Source organism: Rissa tridactyla, chromosome Z (genome assembly GCF_028500815.1).
Source record: "Rissa tridactyla isolate bRisTri1 chromosome Z, bRisTri1.patW.cur.20221130, whole genome shotgun sequence".
Lineage (NCBI taxonomy): Eukaryota > Metazoa > Chordata > Aves > Charadriiformes > Laridae > Rissa > Rissa tridactyla.
In genome coordinates, this window is record NC_071497.1 from 35,973,042 (window position 1) to 35,997,020 (window position 23,979).

Consider the following 23,979-nt stretch of genomic DNA (forward strand, 5'->3'; position numbering starts at 1 on the left):
TGTACCAGGACTCATGTACATGACTTTCTGTCTATCCTAAACGCATATAGAGATACAGCATATTGCTAACTTTCTTTCAAAGGGCAGAAATTACTCTGCTTAATCCTTCTATCTGCCACTGTAACAGTAGACAATAATGTGTGACAAAAGTGTTAATACAGCAAACAACACTGCATTCTCTGTGCAAGAACCTATGAGAAAGAGATTCCTTCTGCCAACAGTTCCCCTGGGATGAACCGGTCCTCAATTCCTCTGAAACATTCTCCAGATTTCCCTACTTGGGATTCTTTCAGGAACATTATCCCAAGCCACACAGGTAAGGCCAAAACACGTTTCTTGGGACAACAGTTGCAGAACATGCTCCAAATTTTGAAACTTCCAGATTTTGCAGGATTTTGAAAAAATCCTTCTACCTGCAGCCTCTACCAGTGTGTGCATACTGTGGCTCCAGAGAGAGCTTCCCTGCTCCCAGGCGAGAGCGTCCCTGTTGGCACAAGAGATCCCCATGCACTGTACCATCTCATCCTGTGGCTTCAAAGGAGAAATGCTGTGCTGTGGACTGGAAGGATGCCACAGTGCTCTCCAGCCACGTGCCTGATCTGGTGTCAGGAGCAATGCCTGTGCAGTGTGTTACAAAGCACACCTGCATTAGAGATTAATCTAATCTCTGTGAGAGTGAACCATTCCTAATTTATCTGCGCATTTCCTATGGAAGTCAGCCCCTGTGGGGAAAAATTATATACAATCTCCCAAACCCATTGAGACTACTTGAGACTATGCCTTCTGTACGAGTCCACAGCTACTGCAGCATCTGAGGAGGAAGAGAGTAAATACTTCTGTCCACCACATACGACCGTTTCACATATCCCACATGTAGGTGGGAGCTGTATATGGACGTCTCCTATTCCTAAGAGAGTGATTTAGTCTCGTTTATTTGTATTCTAAGATGAGAGGGAAAACTAATACAAAATACAGAAAAATGAAGAAGTTTGAAAGTTTGAAAAATAAAACATGTTAAATAAAATTTACATACAAATTGCCAATGTAAACTTAAGTCTCATAATAATTCTTCATAAATAAATGTTGCAAACTCTAAATCTGAGAGGATTTTCATAAGTATGGATTTCACAGCCTAGCCTATCATGCATATTATTTCAATTTGGCTTTAATATAAAAATAAATTGCAGGAGTATGGAGTTCCACATTTATCTTTCATTAAATTGCAGATCAGGTACATTTCTTTCACAAGTAAAGAGATGGGTTTGTTAATGGCTGATGTTGCACACTCATCTTGTATCTAAAATTCAAGTTACTGCTGGATTTTCAGAACTCCATGTAATTGTGGAAGATATAAAGGTTTTGCTTTCAGTAATGCCTGTTGCGCTTCAATGATCTCAATCTGGAGCGGGACTGAGTACGAGGAGCTCCAGAAATGGCTCTGTGGACAGTAGTGAAGGAGTAAGGTATTGAAGTTGAATTCCCGCTCCAGTAGCTGTCATTGCTCTGCAAGTAAATGGTGGTAAAATGGTAATTGTGTGGATGGGGCTGAATATACACAAGGAAAGAAAGGGCCATGTTTATCCACGACCAGACTGGGTCCAGTGGTCAATAAAATCAACAGAAAAGACTTTAACCAAATTCAGTCAGATGACTATGAGGGTTAATAGATTGGACCTGTAAGTACTTTACAAAATCATATTGTATGGAGAAACGCAAATGGCTATAGGGTCAGATGTTGCAATAGCACAGGCACCACATGATAATATCAAGTTCAGTGTAAACACCTTTGAGTTTTAGAACATAAGAGTAAAAACATATTAACTATTTCTTAGTTAATATACCATTAATGCATATGACTACCCAGATGTATAAATAAATAACTGTATGCTTATGAAAATGTTAAAGGACAGTTGGCAGTTACAACTTGTGCTCTGTAAGTGATGCGTATATGCCTCCACAATAATACTGAATGCCCAAGGGGAATTTCAAGCTTCACGTTTTCAAAGTTTGCCCTACAAGATAATTTAAATTTGTCTTTTGCAGATGGCCATGTTTTTTTGTGGGGTGGGAACATCATGGTCTATCACTTAGAGCCAAATGTTATAAATTTTTTGTAACTTCACACACCTAGAAGGGATTCAGTGCTTCCTGGTGATATTTTAAAGAATGAAAGTGAAAAAGTAGTGAAAAAAGTTTTGTTTTGGCTTCAAAGACTGAAACCCTACTGCAAAATTTTGAGACCTGTCTCATTAAGTGATACTAATAGCTTCAGTCCTTTTAATAATGAGTATGTCAGTCTTGAGTTCCTCCCTTCTTGCATCAAGCAGATCCATTTGTCACTGTTTTTTTGTTTTGTTTTGAAAATGGCATTCATCTCCATCACTTTTTCTTAACTTCCTAACAGAACTTGAGTTGATTATAGTGGCTGCTACGACATAAATTGAAGCCATCCCTAGGGGTGCTTTTTGAATTCATACAATACATTATCAAGTTCCTCTTGAAGAGAACAAAAAATAGATATCTGAAATTGTTTTCCATCTCTGAATTCTCTAAACTTGTCCTTAATACCTCAAAATCTAAACAAAGAACCTAATTATATGTTAAAGCTGATTTGGTCTGCCCTGGGGGAACCATATATTGTATGACTTATGCAAACAAAACTCATATGGAAAGCTGAGACACTCATCGTACTGGCAATCCCAAGTAAACCGCCTCTTAGCTGGAATAGCACTAAGCTGCTTTATCAACAATTACCATAAAAGTTACTCATTTTTTGATATGTGTGCCTATATATGTGTATATATTTAATCTTACTGTTTCATAAAGCTCTTTTTAGAGCAAAACTGGGCACAGTTAAGGGTCAGGAGTTCTGTCTGAAGTAATAGCTCTAATACAACTGGAGCAATTAATTTCTCCTCCCAGTTGCGCTTCCATCTTCTTTTACAGCTGGTATGTTGCATGCTTTAGCAACTGGGTACTAATGCAGAACAGAAATCCTGGTGTTCTAACAGAGCTGTTTGTTTCTGTAGGATATATGGGGTTGAGGGAAATACAGCTGCACCAGAATTCAGTTCAGTGGGCTCCTTTCTGATGGTGGAATAAAATCAGGTGCTTTCTCTTCCCTGTTCAGCTCTAATCTGCTCTGGGGCTCGCTGTGTCTCAGCTGATAAACCTATACTGTTAGAGTGTCATTTCTTGAGATGACTGACACAGGACATGGGACCAGCAGGATAAAAGACTGTGGCCAAAACCACAGTTTCACAGCTTTCCCTCAGCCTCACTTAAAGTGCATCTAGCTTGGTCAGTGCTTTTCATGTACAGCTGCTGTGAAGAGATAGTGAATGGTGTTAGGGCTATCTTCTTTTAGATGCCCTTTACACAGTAAGTATGATCTGTAAACTGCAGCTCAAGTGTCAGCACCATATTCAGACGTCTTGGCAAGCCAGTTAAGTGAAAACATCCAAGAACGCACTTGAGATTTATCTTCCTTTATTTTCTGTCCAGTGTTGAATTTGAAGCCTGCTAGTAATTCCTAACAATCTGGGATTTACACCCGAGAAGAAAAAGCAGTAGGACTACTACTAAAGTGTAGGATAAAAAGTTTGGGACAAAACATTTCTATTCCTCTCTGACACTGCAGACATGTTGACCACCCCTTCAGTCCGGGGCTTTGTGCCTGTTGAAGACAAAATGGCTGGGTTCTGTGTGGCCCGAATGACTTTCAAAAAAGTAAAGTGAGAGTGTGAAGTTGATATGCAGCCATTTGAACGCTGGCTTCTGCTGGGATCATTGTGTAAGAAAGACTGGCCGCTTCTCCTAGAGCTCAAAAAATATTATTTTCATTCTAAAGTATTAGCAAGGACAAGGGTACCCCTATGTTTCTGCTGTTCCTTTGTCAAAGGCCATGTGTTGATCAGAGGCTGTAAAACTACAGGGGTGAAATAGGAGATTGCATTTTCCACCTGTTTAACCAGAGGAAACTCCAAAATGTTAAGAGTCTCCCCAGAGACTCTAATTTAATATCCTCAGAGATTCTAATATAATTAGAAACACATGGTAAAGTAGACAGAAGGCAGATTTTCTAATTTCCAATCCAATTTTTATTACAAAATTATCTTTCAAGTGTTTGAAGCTATTGCCTGGCCCTGTCCTCTCCCATTCCCTCCAAACACATTCAGTGTGACATTGCTGTAATATTATTATCAAATGCGTTATAACATGTAAAAAGCTATGTAGACATGAACTCAGGATATCCAGGTTAACAAGTTATTATATCAAGTACTTATTTTAACTGGAAAGGCATTCTGGGTTTCACTCCTTTACCAAATACCGATAGAGGACTGTTACTATTAACCACTAGGTGCCACCGTTGCTCCTAGAGAAGCAGTTCAGTGCGCGTCTTGGTCTGTCCATAAATACCCACAAACCTTCAACAGATTTCCCCACGGTATATGGAAATACTGGTATAGCATTGAACTAAAAATATAAGTGCAGGTACACACCTGCAATATTTCTGCTCCAAATATCCTTATATACTCAATTCCTTTATAAACTAGCTTGATAACACACTATACCTTAAGGTCCTTTTTCATCTCAGTGTGTAAAAGGCTTTATGGTCACCTCTCACAGCTCCACCTGCTCTTTTTTTGACGAAAATAAGCGCTGTCAGACCTGAGGAGTCAGCCTAGCTGACACTGACTGCAGTCATTCCGGTGTATGCAAAAGCAATCGCAGTAGCTTAGCATCATGCATTGTACCTCTGCAACCCCATAGCAGTAAATTGTCTGAAAATTTGGGACACTGTGATGATCAGGCTGTGTGGGCATAAAGGAGCCCTTACTACTGGAGGTCATACTGCACGTGACTTGCTGGGACCCAGCAACCCCTGATTATCTGTGGGGAGCTGGAGGGAAGGGTGTGGGAGCTAGTATTTTTAAGTGGAAGGCTCATACTGAAAGCTGAGACGTTCATAATACTGATAATCCCTAATGCCATAGTAAGAGATTTGTGAAGGACAGCTTTCCCCCTTAGCTTGTTGCCTGTTAGTAGCTCAGTGAAGACAGACACAGGATCTTCCACCCTGTTGCTCACAGGACATCTTAGATGGTATTTATGCGGCCAGACATGTTGCTTGAGCTGTTTTTACTAGTGACAGCAAGTGAATACCCATATGTGCCTGCTACCTAATGCCTTGCTGCTTGGCAATATAAATGCTCCGCTCCAGCCTGTGTGTACACAGAGAGGAAATGAATGATGGGTTGCTTTGGAAAGGATGCTCAGCCCTGGGGATGCTTGAGGGTATGTTTCCTGAGCCTGATGCTCACACATCTCAAAACCACAAAGAGAACACAGCCTGCTCACTGCATATGGCAGAGGCACAAGGAAAAACCAAACATTACTTCAATAAGTGACCTCTTCATAGCTAGAGACCATGCAGAGCAGGCTTTTTTCTTCGTTAGGTGAGTGAAGTAATTTCTGTCTCTTCAGAAAAAGGCTTGAAATTTTTCTCTCACGACTGTTCCATCACTTTTGCCAGCAACACGCAATACCAGCTTCCATACTCCTTGTCCGTGCGCCTGACAATTGATAAAGTCATGTGAAGTGACAGACAATCCCATAGAATTAACTACAAAAATGGGTGGTTTTGCTGTCAAACAAGTAAACATATGCTACTGGAGCTTCAGTAACTGGTATGTATTTCAGCGAAATAACAAATGGAAGTGAGGAACAATTTATGGCTTTTGCTGGAGATGAGCATCTTGGACAATGAAATTAGGGATGCATCTCTCTCTCTCCCCCTCTCTCTCTATATATATGGGGGATATGAGGGAAACCTTAAATTCCAGAATTAAAGCTGTCTCTTCAGGCACAGTGGCCTGGACATTCGATGCCTGTTGTCAGTCATTCTGGGGTGTGGACAGTGAAGTCACTCTGAGATCGGGAGGATGAGGAGGCAATGCCCCAGCATCTTTGAGCTCGTGATACTACTACTAATAATATACTCGGGGCTGTGTGAATCCACGCTGCAGGAAAATACATGGTCAGGGAGGGCTACAGTTCTTGGCTGGAAAGTTGTTAACTGTTTGGGGCGGGGGAGCAGAGTGTACAGCAGGGGCAGAGGAGACGGCTTCCCTCCTCCTGAAACTATACCCCTGACCTGCCTCTCCATGACAACCCTTTGGATAAGAAACCAGGGCAGGACTGTTCTACCCTGCATCCCGTGGCTGGCCCCGGGCGATGGGAAGCTGAGGCCGCAGATGAGACCCTGGCCTCCCCCGACGCGGCGGCAGGAGCGGGGCGCGCCGACGCGCGGCCGGGACCAAGCGGCGTGGCCGGGCGATTCCGGTCCCGGCGGGTGGAGCGGGGGGCCGGAGGGCGGCGGGGCCGGCCTGGGTGGCGAGACCGCGGCGCGGGGGAGCCGCAAGCGGCATCTAAAAAAATCGTTTCCTTCCGGAGCGGCGGCGGCGGCCGCCACTTGCCCGGCGCGGCTCGGGCACCGGCGGCGCCCACCGGGGTGAGGCGCTCGGAAGCCGCGGAGGAAGCCGGCTGGGCGGCGAGCGCGTAGTGGGGGACGCCGCCGCCGCCGCCGCGTGGAGGAGTCTGAGCGGTGGGAGGGGAGGGGCGGGGAGGGACCAGCCGCCGCGGCGACAAGGTGCCAGCAGAGCGGAGGGGCCGCCGCTAGTGCTCCGCCGTCCTCGCCGCCGCCCTCCCGCCCGGAGAAGTTTGACTCGGGTGCAGCGCAGCCGCCCGGGCCGCCGCGGCGGGGCGGGGAGCCGCGGCGGGAGTCGCCTTGCCCGGAGCCGCTGCGGGACGGGGGTCGCCTCCAGCGGCAGGCGGCGGGGGGACGCCGGTGGCGGTAGCGGCGCTCCGGGAGCCGCCCCGCCCGCGCCATGGCAGCGCGGTCCCGGAGACCCTGGCTGAGCGTGGTGCTGGGGCTGGTGCTGGGCTTCACCGCCGCCTCTTGGCTCATCGCCCCCAAAGTGGTCGAGCTGAGCGAGAAGAAGAGGCACGGCGCCAGCCTCTGCTCCTACTACGGCCGCTCAGCCGGGCCGGGGGCGGCCGGGGGCGCGGCGGCGCCTGGCGGACAGCAGGCGCCGCCGGAGGCAGCGGCGGCGCTGGGAGGCACGAGTTTCAGGAGCAGCCCCTGGGAGCTGCCGGCGGCGGCGGAGGGCACGGTTTCCAGCCCCGCCGCCGGCGGGGAAGGGGAGCCGGAGGAGGAGGAGGAAGGTGGCGAGAAGCGGAACGGCCGGCCCGGCGGCAGCCGCAACGGGAGCGGGGACTGGGGAGGGGGCCCGGGATGCGACAAGCCCCGCAACTTCCTCTACGTGGGGGTAATGACGGCCCAGAAGTACCTGGGCAGCCGGGCGGTGGCCGCGCAGCGGACGTGGGCGTCCTCGGTGCCGGGCCGCGTGGAGTTCTTCTCCAGCCAGGGCTCCGCCGCTCCCCCCGGGCTGCCCCCGCTGCCCGTCGTCGCCCTACCCGGCGTGGACGACTCCTACCCGCCGCAGAAGAAGTCCTTCATGATGATCAAATACATGTACGACCACTACCTGGACAAGTACGAGTGGTTCATGCGGGCGGACGACGACGTTTACATTAAAGGTGATCGGGGCGCGCCCCTCCGGCGGGAGGGAAGGGAGCAGGGCCTGGGGGCCCGGCGGGGTCCCACGGGGGGATGGGAGGGGGACTCGGTTGCCGCCCGCGGATAAAGCGCAAGGAGTACTACGACCCACCCCCGCCCCGGCGGCGTTTGCTCCCAGCCCCCGAGGGCGGGGAGTGGGGCGTCGTCCCGGCACCGAGGTCCCGATGGGAACCCCGAGGTGCCCCCGCGGGGCCTGACCGGGCGGCCTGACCGGGCGGCCCCTGGGGACGCGGCGGCGCCGGGGCGCGTTGGCGGGCTGAGGCGGCGGCTGGACCGCGGTGAGCGGTCCCTGCGTGGGCGTGGGATCCCGGTGCCGCGGCCCCGGCGCTCGGCTGCGCAGCCCAAGTGTGTCAGTCCCGCCTCGCCCCTGCGCAGGCGGCGGGGAGCGCTGCCGGCTGCCTCCCGCTCCGTCCGAGCAGCCCCCGCCGCGGCTGCGGCTCAGCCCGGGCGCTTCGGCTCGGCACTCCGCAGGAACGATGGTTTCAGCGCTAGGAAAAGTTCTCCGCTGGCTCACTGACACTTTGGCTGAGCAAACGCAGCCTCTGGAGGCTAGTTGTAAAGCTGGTGCTCTCGTGTGCGGCGTGTGTCTCTGAAAAGTGCCGTCCGCCTTTCCGGGCGAGTTTGATGGCACCATTAGAAAACGATGCTCTGCAACCCACTTCCTTTTGGGCTGTGCTTGTTGCTGCTATTATTCGTGCAGTGTCCTGCTTTTGGGAAAGAAAGAGAAGCTGAAGTTGTTAAGTGTAAGCCTCGGTTGTGAGCGTGGTTGCTTACACTGTTGAAAGGAGGTAGCTTTCATGTTACCTCAACTTCCAGGTAACTGTATGCTTTCCTATTTGTCACTTGATTTTGTTTGAGTGGTTTAATGGGCTGCCTGCTTCTCAGCTGTCATTCGTCTGTGAAATAGTCACACATGCACACGTGTAGATAAGTATATATGTTTGGTTGCAGACATATATATGGCAGTAAAAGTTATCACCATTTTCTTCGGGCTCACTTTGGACTTGTAATGAACCTGTGTTTAATTGGATCTGAGTTAAACATATACAGAAACTTTATTTCAAGTAAACATGAAATCATAATTTCTTAAAAGAAATAGGTAAGGGAAGGATAAGTGTGTAGACATTGTAGCACTGGAAATACTTTGGAAGGAGCCTGAGTTTTACCTTGTTCTGGCAATTACTCTGTAATCAAACATAATTATCTTGGTTAATCTAGGTTTGCTCTGATCTTCTCAAAAATTAATCCTATTAAAATAATACCTGGCATTTCCCCTTTCCTTCCTCCGCAGCCTGGAACTACATAGGCAAATTGTCCTGCTTTAGAGAGAGTTTTGCACTTGTAAGGGAGTACTTTCCATCAGTGTTGGTTGAACATAACAAGGTTTGCTGGTAAAATTAAGTTTTGATCATGTTCTGGGTTTTGGCTGAATGAAAATGTCATTGTAATGTTAATTAATTAAAAAAAAAGAAGTCTGTTAAAGGTAAACTCCCAAGGAGTTTTTCAGTTAGGTATAGGGTACTGCTTTGGAAGTGATTTCTTGTGACAGCCTCAGGTGCCTGTTAAAGAAGTACAGGAAAGGAGATGACTGGCAGACTAGGCAGAGAAATAACAGTAATCTTTTCTCCTTTGCAGGTGAAAAATTGGAGGAGTTTCTTCGCTCTCTGAACAGCAGTAAACCTCTGTATTTGGGACAGACTGGTCTGGGTAATATTGAAGAACTCGGAAAACTTGGTCTGGAGCCTGGAGAGAATTTCTGCATGGGAGGACCGGGAATGATCTTCAGCCGGGAGGTTCTCAGGAGGATGGTGCCACATATAGGTGAATGCCTTCGAGAAATGTACACCACTCATGAGGATGTGGAGGTGGGCAGGTGTGTCCGAAGGTTTGGAGGAACACAGTGTGTGTGGTCATATGAGGTAAGTGACAGTGTAAATTGCAGTGTGCTGTTTGTTCACAGAGTTTTACACTTTGCAAACTAAGTAGCTGTATCCACAGTCTATTTGCACCATAATTATGTTTTAGTGCATACATCAGAATGTAAACTGCATACTGAAAGGAAGAAAGAGAGGAAAACATTCACAGCATGGTGCTGCAAGCATGTTTATTTCTACTTGTGTCTTTCAGTTTGCATCGGTGACAATTACTGCAGCCATGTTGCGAGTATTGCTATGCAATAAGTTGCTAAGGTATTGCCTTGATGATTTTTACATATAATTCTTGACAGGATACTGCAGTATTTGATGTATGCTTTTCAGGTTGGATCTTTTTAGGAACCTGTTTCAGATAAGCGTGCGGTGTATCTCTTTGTTCTGCATCACAGGTTCTTAAAATATGTTGTGGTATTTGAAGAAGCATTGTCTGTATTTTCTTAATTACTCAGACATATTTTAATGGAGTTCCTTACTGGCAAAAGCAGAAATGGGGGGTTGTTTTTTTCTTTTTTTTTTTTCTTGTACAGAAATGAAATTTGTTACATTGCCTGTGTCTATGATACACTTTTAACAGTGTTTTTCTTAGTGTAAAAGAATGTTAAAATGTATTAAGGGCACACACAGTGTAACAAACCTTCCTATTTTGCAGTCATTTTAGGAGCAAATTACTTAATTCTGTAGTAGCATTTTTCTAAAGTAAAAAGATGTGTTGCAGTACACAAAAAGTTTGTTTGCAACACCGTAACTAAAATTCAGGCCAATTTTTCTGGAGATATTGTGGTTAGTGGCAAGACTATCTTTGTAGATAAAAACAGACTAAGCGTGCAACTGCCTAAAAGGGTAAAAGGTGATAGGTAATATGATGAGTATGATTTTAGTTATTTTGACCAGTTCTTTAATATTAATATATGCCTGCCCTTGTAGCACTCCCTCCTTAAGTGGGAAAAATCTTTTAAATGGGCCACTGAAAGAGGTGATGTGTTATTAATGACAAAAAGACAGGAAAAATATTAATTTTGTGGATAAGTGTTTTTCTGAATGGCCTGGGGAAAGGTTGCCATTTTAAAAATGGGTTTAGTAGGCTACAGTGCATGTAAACAGGTGAACAAAAGTAAATTTTGTCTAGTTAATACTAACTAGGTAGAAATCTTAGAGGTGGAAATCCTATCCTTTACTTGCCAATAGAAAGGTGGTTTTAGAGACCATTTCAATAAATATTGTAAATGTAAAATAATACACCCGTTGCACTGGTAGAGCAGGGAAGGGATTTATAATGCAGATGGATATCAATGTAGGACTAGTGGTTCTTATTCAGACTTCCAAACCGAGCGCTACATTGGCAGCTTAATCTTACACTCTGATGTGTTTAGGTTGTGTCTGTACAAGGTCATTTTCAAATCCTTATGGGTCTGTGATGCCTGCTGGTCTGTTTCAGATAGTAGAATTACGATTCTGCCTTTACAGTTATATCTTGGAAGGGGTTTTGTTTTTTCTGGTTTATCTTCTTGGGAAGCAATCTGGGGAAGGGAAGAAGACTGGTAATAGAAAACTTATCACTATGGTTATAATTTATTTTGATGACTAATGTCAGGAAATTTTGGCTCCAGACACTAAGCCTAAGAAAGATAGAGCAAAAAAATATGTTTAACTTCCTTCAGTTTTGGAAACTGAGCTATATGACTGCCCAGAAGCTCAGCTTTTCATGGTAGGATTGGGGCCTGGAAGCAGAAACTTTTTGGAAAAAATGTGTGTCTTTATGGGATCTGGAATAGAGCATTGCCAGTCTTGACTGTCAGTTGCTCTTGAAGGCCCTAGGCCTAATTCATAAGGGATGGAAAAAGAAAAATATTAGTTAGACATTGCAATAGCAGCTACTCATTTCTGACCAGTATTTCCATCTGTTAGAAGAATCTTTGACTCTGTTGCTGGTACAGGAGATGCTCCAGAAGATGCAGATCATTAAGACAAAGCTGCTTAGGATGCTATCCCAGTGTTAAATCTGTATGGAAGGGAAGGAGCGAAGGAGGGTGTATGGAGAGAGAGAAGTTGCATTCATGCTGTGGTGTAGTTTGTGCTGTGTAGCTGGTTGTTTCAAGCAGTCTGATACTGCACCTGGACAGTACCTCGTGTGTTGCAGGTTGGTAAATCAGGCGGTGACAAAGGTGGCTTTTTTACTAGGACACTGGAACTTTTGCTGTGTGCTTTTTCATCCCTGCCTTAGATCAACAACACTCTTTGTGTGCTAGAAAGGTAATTATTGCCTCAGATACATGTGTGCAAAACCTAAGATTGGGGCCAGGACTTTCTGCATAGCCAGTTGCACTTTTGTTCCAAAGTCCTCTTGTTGTATATAAGCATTAAACTGAGTCCTGTTGCGCTGCAAGATTTTTATGAACTTCACTGCTTTTGGGAAGATGCATGACTTATTTAGTATGTGTTGCTGAAAACTAATGTAAACTGAAACCCATTCCATTAGAATTCATAGAAGCAGAAAAGCTCCAGAAGAGTTGAATCAGTGTTGCATCATTTTTTACTAGATTTCTTTTCTAAGAACTGGAACGGGAAGTTTCTTTTTGGTGAGGATGAAAGAAATCAAAGAGATCAAGAGAAAGCCTGAAATGCTTGATCTTTGCTGTGTGGCTCAACTGGTGTAGGTAAGACTGGCTGCCTGTCAGGTTTTATTCTGCTACCATTTATTCTGCTAGTAAGCTGTGCTGGTTTATATGTGTACTATGCTTACTGGCAGGGAGAGGGTTACAACTTAGATTTTTTTTTTTATTTTATTTTTTTTTTCCTTAATGAATAAGAAAAGAAGAGGTGTACAAGCCTGCAATGAGCCACTCTTACTCTTGGGGCTTTCTAGAGTTTAATTCTTGTTCTGCCAGATTTGAAGTCAGAGACGAAGGCTGCGTCTCCCACATACCAAATGACTTATGGCTAAGGTGATTAGTCTGTCTCTGCTGATGGAGCTCCTCCACTCTAAATAGAGAATTAGTCATCAGATTGCTGAGTGAGTGAGTCTAATAACAGGGTCTTTAGGGCACTTGCGCAGAATGGAGGAGACGAAAACCCGCCCTCGGGCTGCAATTTGTCAGTTGCTCTAAGCCGACACAAATACGGGCTTTCACTGAAGCGTGGTTGCTCCTTTTGGTTGCTGTTCTGTTATGCAGGACTTGTGCAGCCCTGTGGTGAGCTGAAGCAGGGAAGGGCATGAGACACTTGAAACCTGAACCTGACCAAAAGTGTTTCCTTCATCTGAATCAGTTCTCATGGCAAAGCTTTGCTGAGCATGAGCATCAGAAGAAAAAGGTGGTGATGTTCAGCGAGGAATGAAGGGGCAGGAGGATGTCAAACTGCTCTTCTTGGCAGCAGCTGACATTCAGATTGGCTGGAAGCAACAGTTGAACTGCAGCCTAGATCTAGTACATTTCCTTGCCGCATGAGGAAGTATCTGCTAGAAGCATTATATTTTGGATGGATCATTTCCTTCCTACAGAAAATCCACCAGTGTTCTGATATATTTGTCAACTGTATCTTAATTTATGCTCTGGTTTTGATGAGGCTGTAATGATTAAGGTGTGATAAACTTGACAAATTTGTCTAAAATGTCACTGCAAAAAACTTTTTTTTTTTTTTTTTTTTTGTTAGGAGTTAGCAACTTCTGCTTCCTCAAATCGGTAAGAGTAGAGATTAAAAAGAGCCTTTTTGCTTTTATGCTTTCAGAATCTGTTTTAAGCTAGCATTCTCTTTTCCACTAATTTTGAAGCCTTGAAATGTTTTTCTTTAAATGAATGAAGAGATTAGCTTGATTTTAGTGACTCATGCTTGTTTTATTCTTTGGAAACAAAAACATAGTTAAAAAACAGAGATGTTGTATTTTTCTGCACTTTGCTGTTTAGGAGGGACTTGACTACAGAGGGCCATTTGGAAAAAAGGGCTGACTGCTGTATTGCATGCCCCCCTCTCCCCCTTTTTTTTAAAATTATGTTTGTGATTTCAGAATACTATTTTGTAATTTGTAACCTAAGTTTATAACAGATCAAATAGTGTTGTTCCACAAAAAGACAAAATAAAATGCAACTCGAGAATTAAATGGCTATAACAATTCAAGCAGAAATCAACCATTGTCATTGAATACTGACTATCAGGTTTTTCTTCAGAAAATTAAAAATTACAAATGCAGCATAAAAAGATTTAAAGACCAATCATCAGTGTATTTGCAACATTTATTCTAATGCTAAGTTTGTAAGGCTTTTCTTTTTGTAGCCTTTTTTTCCCTTTCTGCGTGAGAAAATATCATAGAATCATAGACTATTTCAAGTTAAAAGGGACCCATAAATATCATCAAGTCCAGCGCCTGCTATGTTAATTTTAAAATTAAAAACTACATTTATACAAAACACCCCATATACTTTTGATCTTTCGATAGTGTGTATATTGATATTGAACGAAACTATTGTACTTTGTACAAGCGGTCCACATTAAAGATTGTATCTGTTTTTCCATTGTTTTTTTCCTTTTACAAAGTTCTGTGACAATCATAATATCCTATTTGTTGTTGATTCCCAGTAGTTACAGTAAATATTACAGTAAATATCCTGGGAAAATGCCTACTTGGATCAAACTACACTCTCAAAAAGTTTCCCTTTGCAGTGCACTGGTATTGTGACTGTCTCCTGAGATGCTGCAACCTTTGTAAGCCATCTTCTGGCTTCCTGTAAAAATACTTTATCTTTTCCTTTATGATGCCAGTTTTTCTTTCTGAAGTGTTTTAATTTTTCATTGGAGGCTATGCCTCTCTCTTTGGTGAAGATGTTGGTGGATCACAACTTAGCTTTGAGTTGAACACTACACCAAACAGAAGCATTAGAGGTGTATTTGCCTTTGATCATGAGAAGATGATATTTTGCTTTTTCAGGTACTGGAATCATCAGTTTTGAAGCAGCAGTTCTCACCCCCACTTAAGCTGTTGGTTTTGGGCAGCTTCATTAGGTAGTTACGTAAATGCAGCCATCATTTTAAAAAAGCATAAAGTGAGCTATCAGTGACCCTAGAATAGAAATGTATGGAAAAGTGGATAATTAAGACTGTAGCAGAGGGCTCTGAGGGTACATGGTGAGGAACAAGATGATCACAGAGGCCTCAGAACTGTTTGCATAAATGGCCAATTACTGATATAGGGTTGTGTATGCACTCTCTTAACTATCTGTTATTAATAGCTATCTGATTACAGTAATGTAAAAGGTAGTTATCAAACTTTTTTACTTTATTGTGATTCTTACCTGGCTAGAAGAGTGAGTTATATTTCCATACCATTATAGTATAGTGTTTCTGTGTGTACACAGTACCAAGTAAAATGCAAATCATTAAACGCATATCCTGTTGCAGTAACCGCAGTGCTAAAATTTTGTCATTGCTCTTGCCCTGTGTGGCTCTGTCTGGTCCTCATCTGAGCCACCTGCCCCTGTTGTGCTGTGCAGACTCCCTGCTCTTCCTCTGGCTTTGTAAGTAACCTTCTGTCATTCATTTGCTTTTTTACCTGGGGAATCCGGGGGGACTGCCTGAGTGTGCTGCATCCCTTGGGTTCAAATACCATGGGGACTCCCTGTCTTCTTGCCCCTTTTTGATCCTGCAAAATCAACTTGGCTGGGAGTTGAGGAAGTTCACGGTGAGAAAAAGAGTCGTCACTGGTACTTGCATGTTATCGAGGGTCTTAAGCATTTCCCCATGTGTCTCAGCAGGACTGCAAGAGTTGTAGATATCTTTTTTGGGGGTCTTTATTGTGAAGGATTCGGATGGCGTTCCCACAGCTACTGTGGAGGTGCCAGCATACACAAGCCCACAGCAGTGGTCCGGTCTATGATGGCATCTTAGCTGTGGAGCCAAGAGCTAAGGGTGCTCTTTCTCAGCTTGGTTGAGCGTCGGCTTTTCATAGGTGTCCGGCTTGTATGCAGATTGTGTGTCCTGTCTTTCATGCTGTACCCTGAGAGGAAATACTGCTAGTGTCTTTTTGGAGCTTGACAGCTGTGTAATTCTGACTCCTGGTGCTGAGATGCCAAGGTGCTGGAGGTCTCTGGATGTGTGTTTTCCTGTCCATGATGTTAAAAAATGTGAATACACATTCCTCTTACTGTGTTTTCTTCTGAGATGGCAGTAGCTATTTATGAGCAGGACTATGTGGTCTAACTAACAGCTTCCTAGTCTATTTTGAGTGTCTGTACTTTCTTAAAGCGAATATTTCAAAAGTTTTCCTCTTTAAGAACAAGCTCTTTTTTGAATTATTGAAGCATCTCACAGACAAGCAAAAGCAAAACATCAGGAGAAATTCTTACAGGATTAAAAATGTGTCTTTAGTTCTGCATATGGCGATCCTGAACCATCTCTTAACCTGTACAGAAATTTAAACCTAAACATGTTCACCTTTTTTTCTCATGTTTGCTCTCAATTTTTTGAAAGTGCTGCCTCAAGACTTTTGTGCAGTTGGTGTATTGGAGGTGGCGTTTCCATGGAAGTCTAGTGCAGAAGGCTAGCTAGCTATTGAAGTGTGTTTAAAAATAGTATTCGACATGAGACGATGCAATTGTGGCACAGCTGTTGTAAAACTAATCTCATTTAAACCCATCATATCATCACTCTTGACAGTGGCTGTCACATTATACAAGGAATAAGCTTGTTTTTTAAAAAGAGACTTACAGATGAAGAACTTCTCTGCTTTAGGGTCAACAATGGATTTAGTACTTTAAGTGGATCCATGGAAGAAAGCACAATAAAACCCTTATGTTTTTTACTTTTTACCTGGAAATAGTTTTCTGTACTTTACCTTAAAATCAAGTAAACCAAACCACAGGGGAAGCATTAGTTTCTACAGATAGTCTGAGAATTATTCAGGTGTTCTGAAATAAATTTCCCTTTCACGAGTACATATTTGATCATGGTTATTAGTCATACTTTGACGAAGTGATTTGTTAAACTGTCCTGCTTGAGCCTTTTTGAATATGAAGTGTTTGTTGCAGATTGACAGGTAACTCAAATAGTATGGAGTTGCTCAAAGTGTGTATAGTCTTCTCAAAGACACTGACAATCCACAGGTTTTTTCTTCTTGCTCCCTCCCAACCCCCAGAGCTGATTGGTTTTGTTACTTTTTTTTGAACTATCCTTAGTATCTCTTCTTGTCCAGACTTAGAAAATCTTCCAGAGGTAACTTTTTCCTGACTTTCACTTTCCAACTTCACATCTTTTGATGAGATCAAAAGACACGCTTCTACTGAAATAGAAAATGCCCACAAAGAGAGAATCTGGAAGTTGTAAACAAGGAGAATTACAGAAATTATTTGAAATATGTGCTTATTAAGTGTACTTATATCTACCTTGGTATTTCATTAGGTATCAAAAATAGGGTATGTTTCTTTTTTTAGAAGAATAAGCTTTCAGGCGACTCTTCCAGTTCTGTATGTTTCTTGGGAGTTTTCTGCAAGTAGACAAATAGGTATAATGTGTAGCTGGATAATTTTATGTCTTCAGACTAGACTTTATTTATTCTGTGGGTCTCATTACCTAACTGGTTTCCACCTATTTTCAGTTCTTATGTGAGAAGGTATGTATTAAAGTCATTGTATATGCTGCTGTAACATACATGCTCAAATATGCATTTATTTAATTATTTGATTTCTTTATATAACATTAAATATTCAAAGAATGCATACATTAATTTAAAGGGGAGCAAGAACTGCTATGCTTTGAGGAGTTTATTACATCTGACCAGTGCTGGCTAATGATTTAAGTTCAAGATGGATTCACAGGTTGGTTACTCTTTAGAACATATTTGGAACTGGGCAGCAAGTAAATGTGTAGTTGCTTCCTGGCTGCAATATTTTTGGCTTCCCGGTTGTCACACTAAGAAAGGATTTTTGGTCGGCTTTATAGAATTCTTTTAAAACATATGTATACTTTAGGAAACAAAGAACACCTTAAACTAGAGGTATGATTTTAGGAAATTCTGGATGAGGATAAGCAGCCTGGTAACTGACACAGGTTTCTTGAATGCAGTTTTATGTATGATTTAGTCTTGAAATGAACCTAGGAAAAGGAAGGCTACCTTTTCTTTTATTTTTTATTTTGTGCTTTTGAGACATATTTTCCACATTAGTTAAAGTTTTAGCTTTAGTAAACCAACCCTTGTGAACATTTAAAAATGAAAAAAAAAAGTCTAAAATAAGTCTCTTCTGGAATGTACTGTTAGAATACTGAAGAATAAAACCTGAGGTACTGACTGGACAGATTGGTTGGTTGTTTTTTTGTTTTGTTTTCTTTTCTTTTGTTTTGTTTTTAATTTTTTGTTTGTGAAGGTCCTTTTCTAGGTCTTTATTGCAGTCTCTCTAATGTAAAGCTTAAGAACTTAGCTTTCAGCTTGTTTTTCATTTCTCTTTATAGTTATATCTGTGTCCTTCTGTATATACATGTATTTTGGCTTCCATCTTCAATTTAATGTAGCTTTTTGGCTTTCCACTTTTCTTGAAAGCTTTTTCTTTTCATCTACAGACAGACTGTAGCACACCTATTATCATAATAACTTTTTATCATCAAAGGGGACTCTCTTACGGACCAGCTCTTGTCCTGCCAGAATTGCACAGCTTCCTATTGTTGATCATGATAAAACACAGTGACTTTTTCTGTCACTTTTTATCAGTTTGGGGCAAAATTTTCCAAAGTGCATGAGTGTCAGTTCCAGAAGTCAGAGAATATAACTAGAACAGATTTAGCTGATGACAAATCTTTTAGGAAAGTGCTTATCTCAGCCAATGAAACAATTTTTTTATGTGCTATTGACATTTTTAATTATTGTTTTAAAATAATTTGTTAGATCTAAATCTGTCCCGCTAGAATGAATGAAAGCAGCTGGTAGTATTTGGGATTCTTCTTTTCTTCTACCCTAAATTTTTGTGGATGAAGATATTTTTCTTCGTGTGGTAGGGAGAAATAATTGTGCCTAACTGAGGGTAGCTGACTGTAGTAGGAAACATTGTCAAACAGTAACAAGTATTTTTTCTTAATATTTGTCTGTAGTAATTTTGGGAAATGTAGTATTAGTGTATCCAGGAGGGTCATCTAAGTGTATATATTTCTTCTGTGGCATTTGATGCTTAAGGTTTGCTTACAGTTGTAGCGCATGTTAGTTACGTCTTTGCAAAAACTGATTGTTGTTTGTACCTTCGAGAAGAAATTCTGTATTGGAACTATGCTTTGGGCATTCCTCGGTTGTGGCCATGGTAAATTGGTGCTCACTTCCCTCTTCCAAATCTATTAGCCTTACTTTTTACTGTACTAAATCCAAGAATAAACCTACCTTCAGACTCTCTTCTGAAATTACCATCCACACTGTGCTGTTGGCATGTATACTTGAACGTGACAACTCTGTTCAAAGCAATTCAGTACATCTTGGAAGCAAGTTGCCTTTTGGTCTTTCAACTTTATAGTCTGTGATTTGCCATTTTCTCTTCTGATGTTGTTCATTGTGAAATTACTGTAAATAAACACGTAAATTATCAGAAACCTCCAAAGGAGCTCAAAGGACTGTCTTTGAACACTGGACTTTCTTTTTCAAGTCAGTTACTTGAATCGAAAATTGAACATCTGTGGAAGACAAACATGCAGTATTTTCCAGTTTTGCTCTACAGCCACTGTAGCCAGGACAAATACTGAATGAATACAGGAGTCTACTGGGAGAGTTGATGTTGAAATATGTCGACCGTGTAGCATGGATCTTTTCATGCTATGACTTCATACCTACTTTGGAAAAAATAGAAATCCTCTGTGTACTGTTTATGAATGCTTTAATTCATGAAGAATTGAAGTGGAAGGCTCCAATTAATTGTTTAAGGAACTAAAGCTTGAAGAAGTGCATATGTGTACAAATGCACGTGTAGGTTTGTATGTGTGTGTATATATATATAAATGCTAGGAGAGCATGCCAGTACTTAATGTGAACAGCTTGAGGCAATTTCCTTGAAATATCTGCAATAAAATACATACTTTTAAAAGAGGTTTTTGGATAGGTTGGAAAATATGTTCCCATGAAAAGCAATTTTGCATAAATGCAAGAATTATTTCCAGTGTTAATACTTCTTCAGAGCCTTTCAGCTTCAGTAATAAGTAATAAATATATGTGTGTTAAATCTCATGTGTACCTATATTCTGTAGGCAGTTTAGATCATGCCTTAATCATGTGTCTTGACATTGGCACCAGTCCTGCAAGTCACACGAAACAAACAACTCAGTCTTTGCAGTGTACAAGCAATCTGCTCCTGCAAGCTCTGGGATCTTTCTTGGAAGAGACATGTCAACTTTTGCAGAACTCAACTTTTGCTAAGTAAATAAATTAATGCAAGTTATAGACCAAAAACTGCCTCTGGAGTCTCCTTGCAGTGACCCATGTAACATGCTGCTACATCTTTATGCATGAAAAATATCTGTTTTCGGTACCCTTTTGGCATTCAAGTGATGGTAAGAGCCAAAAAACTCTTTGAGGAACCTCTGGGGAGCCCATAGCCCACACAGGTGTTAAAGTTACTGCCCATGATAGATGGTGTGAGCTGAGGTGGAATCAGTCCACCTTCTCTCTTTGCTTTGATCAAGATCCCTATCTTTTTATATCCTTATAGCTGTAATGGGAAACCTGTGGCTTGTAGGAGAGATGCAGCCCTTAATTTTGTCTTAGGCTGTAGCGGCTTTTTTGTGGTTTGCTTTTCGCTAACACAAAACTGTGTGGTGGCAGGAATCTTTACCAAAGGGTTTCATTAAGTGCAGTCAATCCTCACAAGTTTTTCTCCTCTCCTATCTTACTCCACTTGCTGTCTGTATACAGGGAGAGAACAGTGCTCATTCCTACATCTGATCTCTTTAGCCTACTTTGTGGGAAGTTTTTTCAATTTAAAGTTCAATTAAATGTATGTCACATACTGAATATAGTGACTTACTTCCTGCCATGAAATTGTCTCCTTGCTCAGAACTCACACTCCTTCTGTCCTCTGTCCCTTTCTGTGTCTTTGCCCTTCATGTCCTTTGGCCACCTTTTTTCATTTGCAGTAAAATTTTTGCTCTGGATCGTCTCTGCTTTTGAAGTGACATGAAAGCCTGTAGAACCATAAAAAATTGCTCTGTGTTACTATGGAATGAAACTATTTCAATAAAAGCTACAATCTCTAATAAGAAAAAAACTTGTTAGTGAAATAGATGTGCAAGTCACTATTAGAGGAATGATGTGGGCTGTCAAAGTTTCATTGGTGGTTTGAACATATCTAGAAAGGGGAGATGTCATTTTCGGTGTATGAAGCATGAATAACTTTTGTAGGTTATTGAGGAGGAAGTACAGTTTTTCTAGTAATTTTTGAATTTTTATTTTTTTTTCCTGAACTCCCAGAGAAGTAACGCTACTTTCCTCTGCTTGCTTAAATCAAGAAATACATGCATAGACACTTCTCAACTACATTCTCTTTATCAAATGTCTGGTTGAAAAGGCTTTTTTTTAATCAATATGCACATTTCCCTAAGAATACAGCTTCTATAGCCTTATGTTTCCAGAGAAAGTCTTACAGTTTTTTTTCAAAGGTTGTTTAGTTTTTGCTGTTGTAGGAAGGTGACACCTGGGATGTAATTCTCTGAGGTTGGGTGGGGAACAGGTTATTGCTGTGTTGATCTGTGGTGCTGTCCATCCTGGAATGGAAGAATATGAGTCAACAGGTTTGCGTTTCTCACACCATGATGCAGGCATTGACAATAGCACTCTTCCTTCTTCCTTCTGTGTTACCTTGTAGTGCTGAGGAGCTGAGTGCCGTTGCCTGAAGTTGTGCTTTGACACCAGACATATCTTAAGATAAAACTCATTTTTTGGGGGGCTTTCTGTACACCTTTGTTTCTTGGGTATTTTTTTAATAGTAGTTTATCTTCAGTACAATTGTTCTCTTGCACAAAGTCATACAAACTACTACTGAAGTCTTGATGCCACATTGTTCATACACACCTTTTCAGTTCACTCATCAAAAGTTCTTCAGCTATTAAATAGTCATGATACATAGCATTCTTTGCCACTGATTTCCAAAAACTGTAGAATGTGATCACCATGGGACATATGTCTTCAAGGTTTTGCCTAAACTGAGGGAAGAAATAGGTTTTAGAAAGCATTTTTAATGTTTAAGAATTTCATATGCATTAATACCATAATGTTCTCTAGCTAATGAAATCGCCCAGCAATAAAAATGCTTTCAACACGGTGATGTGTGTTTTCGTAGTTTTTCCTTGAATGCCTGCAGCCATGTTCTGTGTTCTAAATCTTTTGATTTAATCAGTTAAATGTGGTTAGTTCCCAACATTGTTTGTGTGGGAGACTTATGAAAGATTCTGTGTGGTTGAAAGAAATTATCTTGGCAATACCTGTTGCAGCTCTCACTTTTCTGAATCCACGCTCAGTGAATGCCTTCAGACTGTAGTGAGGAGTGGAGGTCTTGGAGTAGGGCTTGTTGAGATGCTGCCTCTATAAAAGATATTAAGTTGTGGTCCTCGCAGCTAATGACACAAAGAGATCTCATGTTAACCTATTCTACAGCCTTTGTCTAACTTTTGTTGGTTTATGGTCAGCCTACATAAATCTCTTTGCAAAATGTTACAGTACTGCCATATGTTGTTAGACAGCTCATTATTGTTCATTTTTTTAGCTAGGTGAATTCTTGCCCTGTAGAAGAGTTGAGCTTGAACTTCTATGAAATACAAGTGATTATAAAATCTTTTTTTGTTTAAATAGTTTATAGCCTTCATGCAGGTGACTTGTCTTTCACTATGGGTGTGCTCAGTGAGCAGTTTAAGCAATCGATGGTACGCAAAGCTGGACGGGTAGTTTGGATTGTGAACTGCTAGTTCATGCCATTGGGTTGGCTGCAGAGTTTATATAACAGTATTGTAAATTGTTCCTGAAATGAAGTTACAGAAAAAAATACATAAACCTTTATTTTAAAGCTATCTTTTAAAGGATATACTCTCTCAAGGGATAAACAAACCCAATTAGTTGCCTTTGAATAAAGATCATATAAGTTAATATAAACAAATGTATGTACATATGCATAAATGAGCTCCTCCTGAGAAAATATTGAATAAAGAATATTTAAAGTAAACTTTTCGGCTAAAACCTATGTGGTATATAATGGAATAATTATCTTTTTTACCAAACTGGTAGGTTTAGAAATAGTCATTAAACTGACAGGCATTGTCATTTGGATGATTTAGAAGCTTGTACAGGATTATAGTCTTCAGACCAAAAACTATCTCTGCATGTGTTTTTATGTGCAAAGTTATGTGCTAGTAGAGGTTATTCTCTATGCTGCTGAAAAACTGCATTATAGTTAGGATGCAAGGAATGCTGTTGTTTCCAAGGAGTTCACAAGACGAGGTCCTGACCCAGTGGTTCCCAGGCTATGTGGAGCGATATGGGATTTGAACCCAGAATTTTCAAACTCATAGGGCTTTTTTGCTCTCTACTCACTGGATGCTTCCCATCTTGCATCAAGTATTTTTTTTTGTTTTCAGCCAATTTATTCTCTTCCTATGGAAAACTATGATATAAAAAAAAAAAAGGAGTGGAAAATGTGTTCCTGTTTATTCTGTCAATTTTACTATTTTGCCACATTGGCAGTCTCATTATCAAACTTTCGTCAATTTTTGATTATACATGGTGATGTTTTGGGACGCTGTGTCTTATTTTTAACCCAGTATGTATCTTATGCTGCATACTGTCCTTTTATGCAGATTTTCAGTTGAAAATGTATAATTTGACTTTAGTTCTATCAAGTTATCTTCAGTAAGCTTACTGCAAAGCAGCTCAGACTTCTTTGTTCTGCAGTGTGGAGCAACTTCTGCAAGTGTGAGCTAAAGGTATAATTCTGTCATCTTGTCAAATTGTCAGGTTTTGCAGAATGTGCCCTGTGCAGTACGGAAGTAGAAAAGCAAACTAACTTCAGAACAGCTAAAAATAACAACACTTCTGTCCCAGCACAGTTTACAGACTTGCAGAGTTTTTAGTAACTTATCTAAAGACAGTAGTTTTATATAGTGAGTAAATTGTGTAGTGTTTTATCTTAATAAGTTTTAGCAGTTCTTCTTTGCTTACAGGTAATAAAATGTGATTTCTTTCAAATGTTTGCTAGCCAGATGGTATTAATTTGTCTGTTTTCCCTGACAACATATTTCAAGAGAATTCTACTGAAGGTAGGAATCCAACATGAAAGCAAATGAGGGTAGCATTAGTAAAGCCTATAAGGCAAGGGGAAGCAAATGAATTTTGAACATTTTGATTCTTCTCTTTTGCTATATTCCACAGCGCTTTCATTACCACTGTCATCTATCAAAAAAAAGCTCTTC

At 41.6% G+C, this 23,979-nt stretch overlaps 1 protein-coding gene across 1 annotated transcript in view; it reads left to right on the plus strand.

The window, feature by feature from the left end:
* Positions 1-6,800: 6,800 nt before the first annotated feature.
* CHSY3 (chondroitin sulfate synthase 3) overlaps positions 6,801-23,979 on the plus strand; it is a 166,532-nt gene continuing 149,353 nt past the window's right edge. Inside the window, exons 1-2 of the mRNA XM_054186579.1 lie at positions 6,801-7,602; positions 9,278-9,561. Of these exons, the coding sequence (XP_054042554.1) occupies positions 6,891-7,602; positions 9,278-9,561 (996 nt within the window). The 5' untranslated portion in view covers positions 6,801-6,890. The remainder of the gene's footprint in view (positions 7,603-9,277; positions 9,562-23,979) is intronic.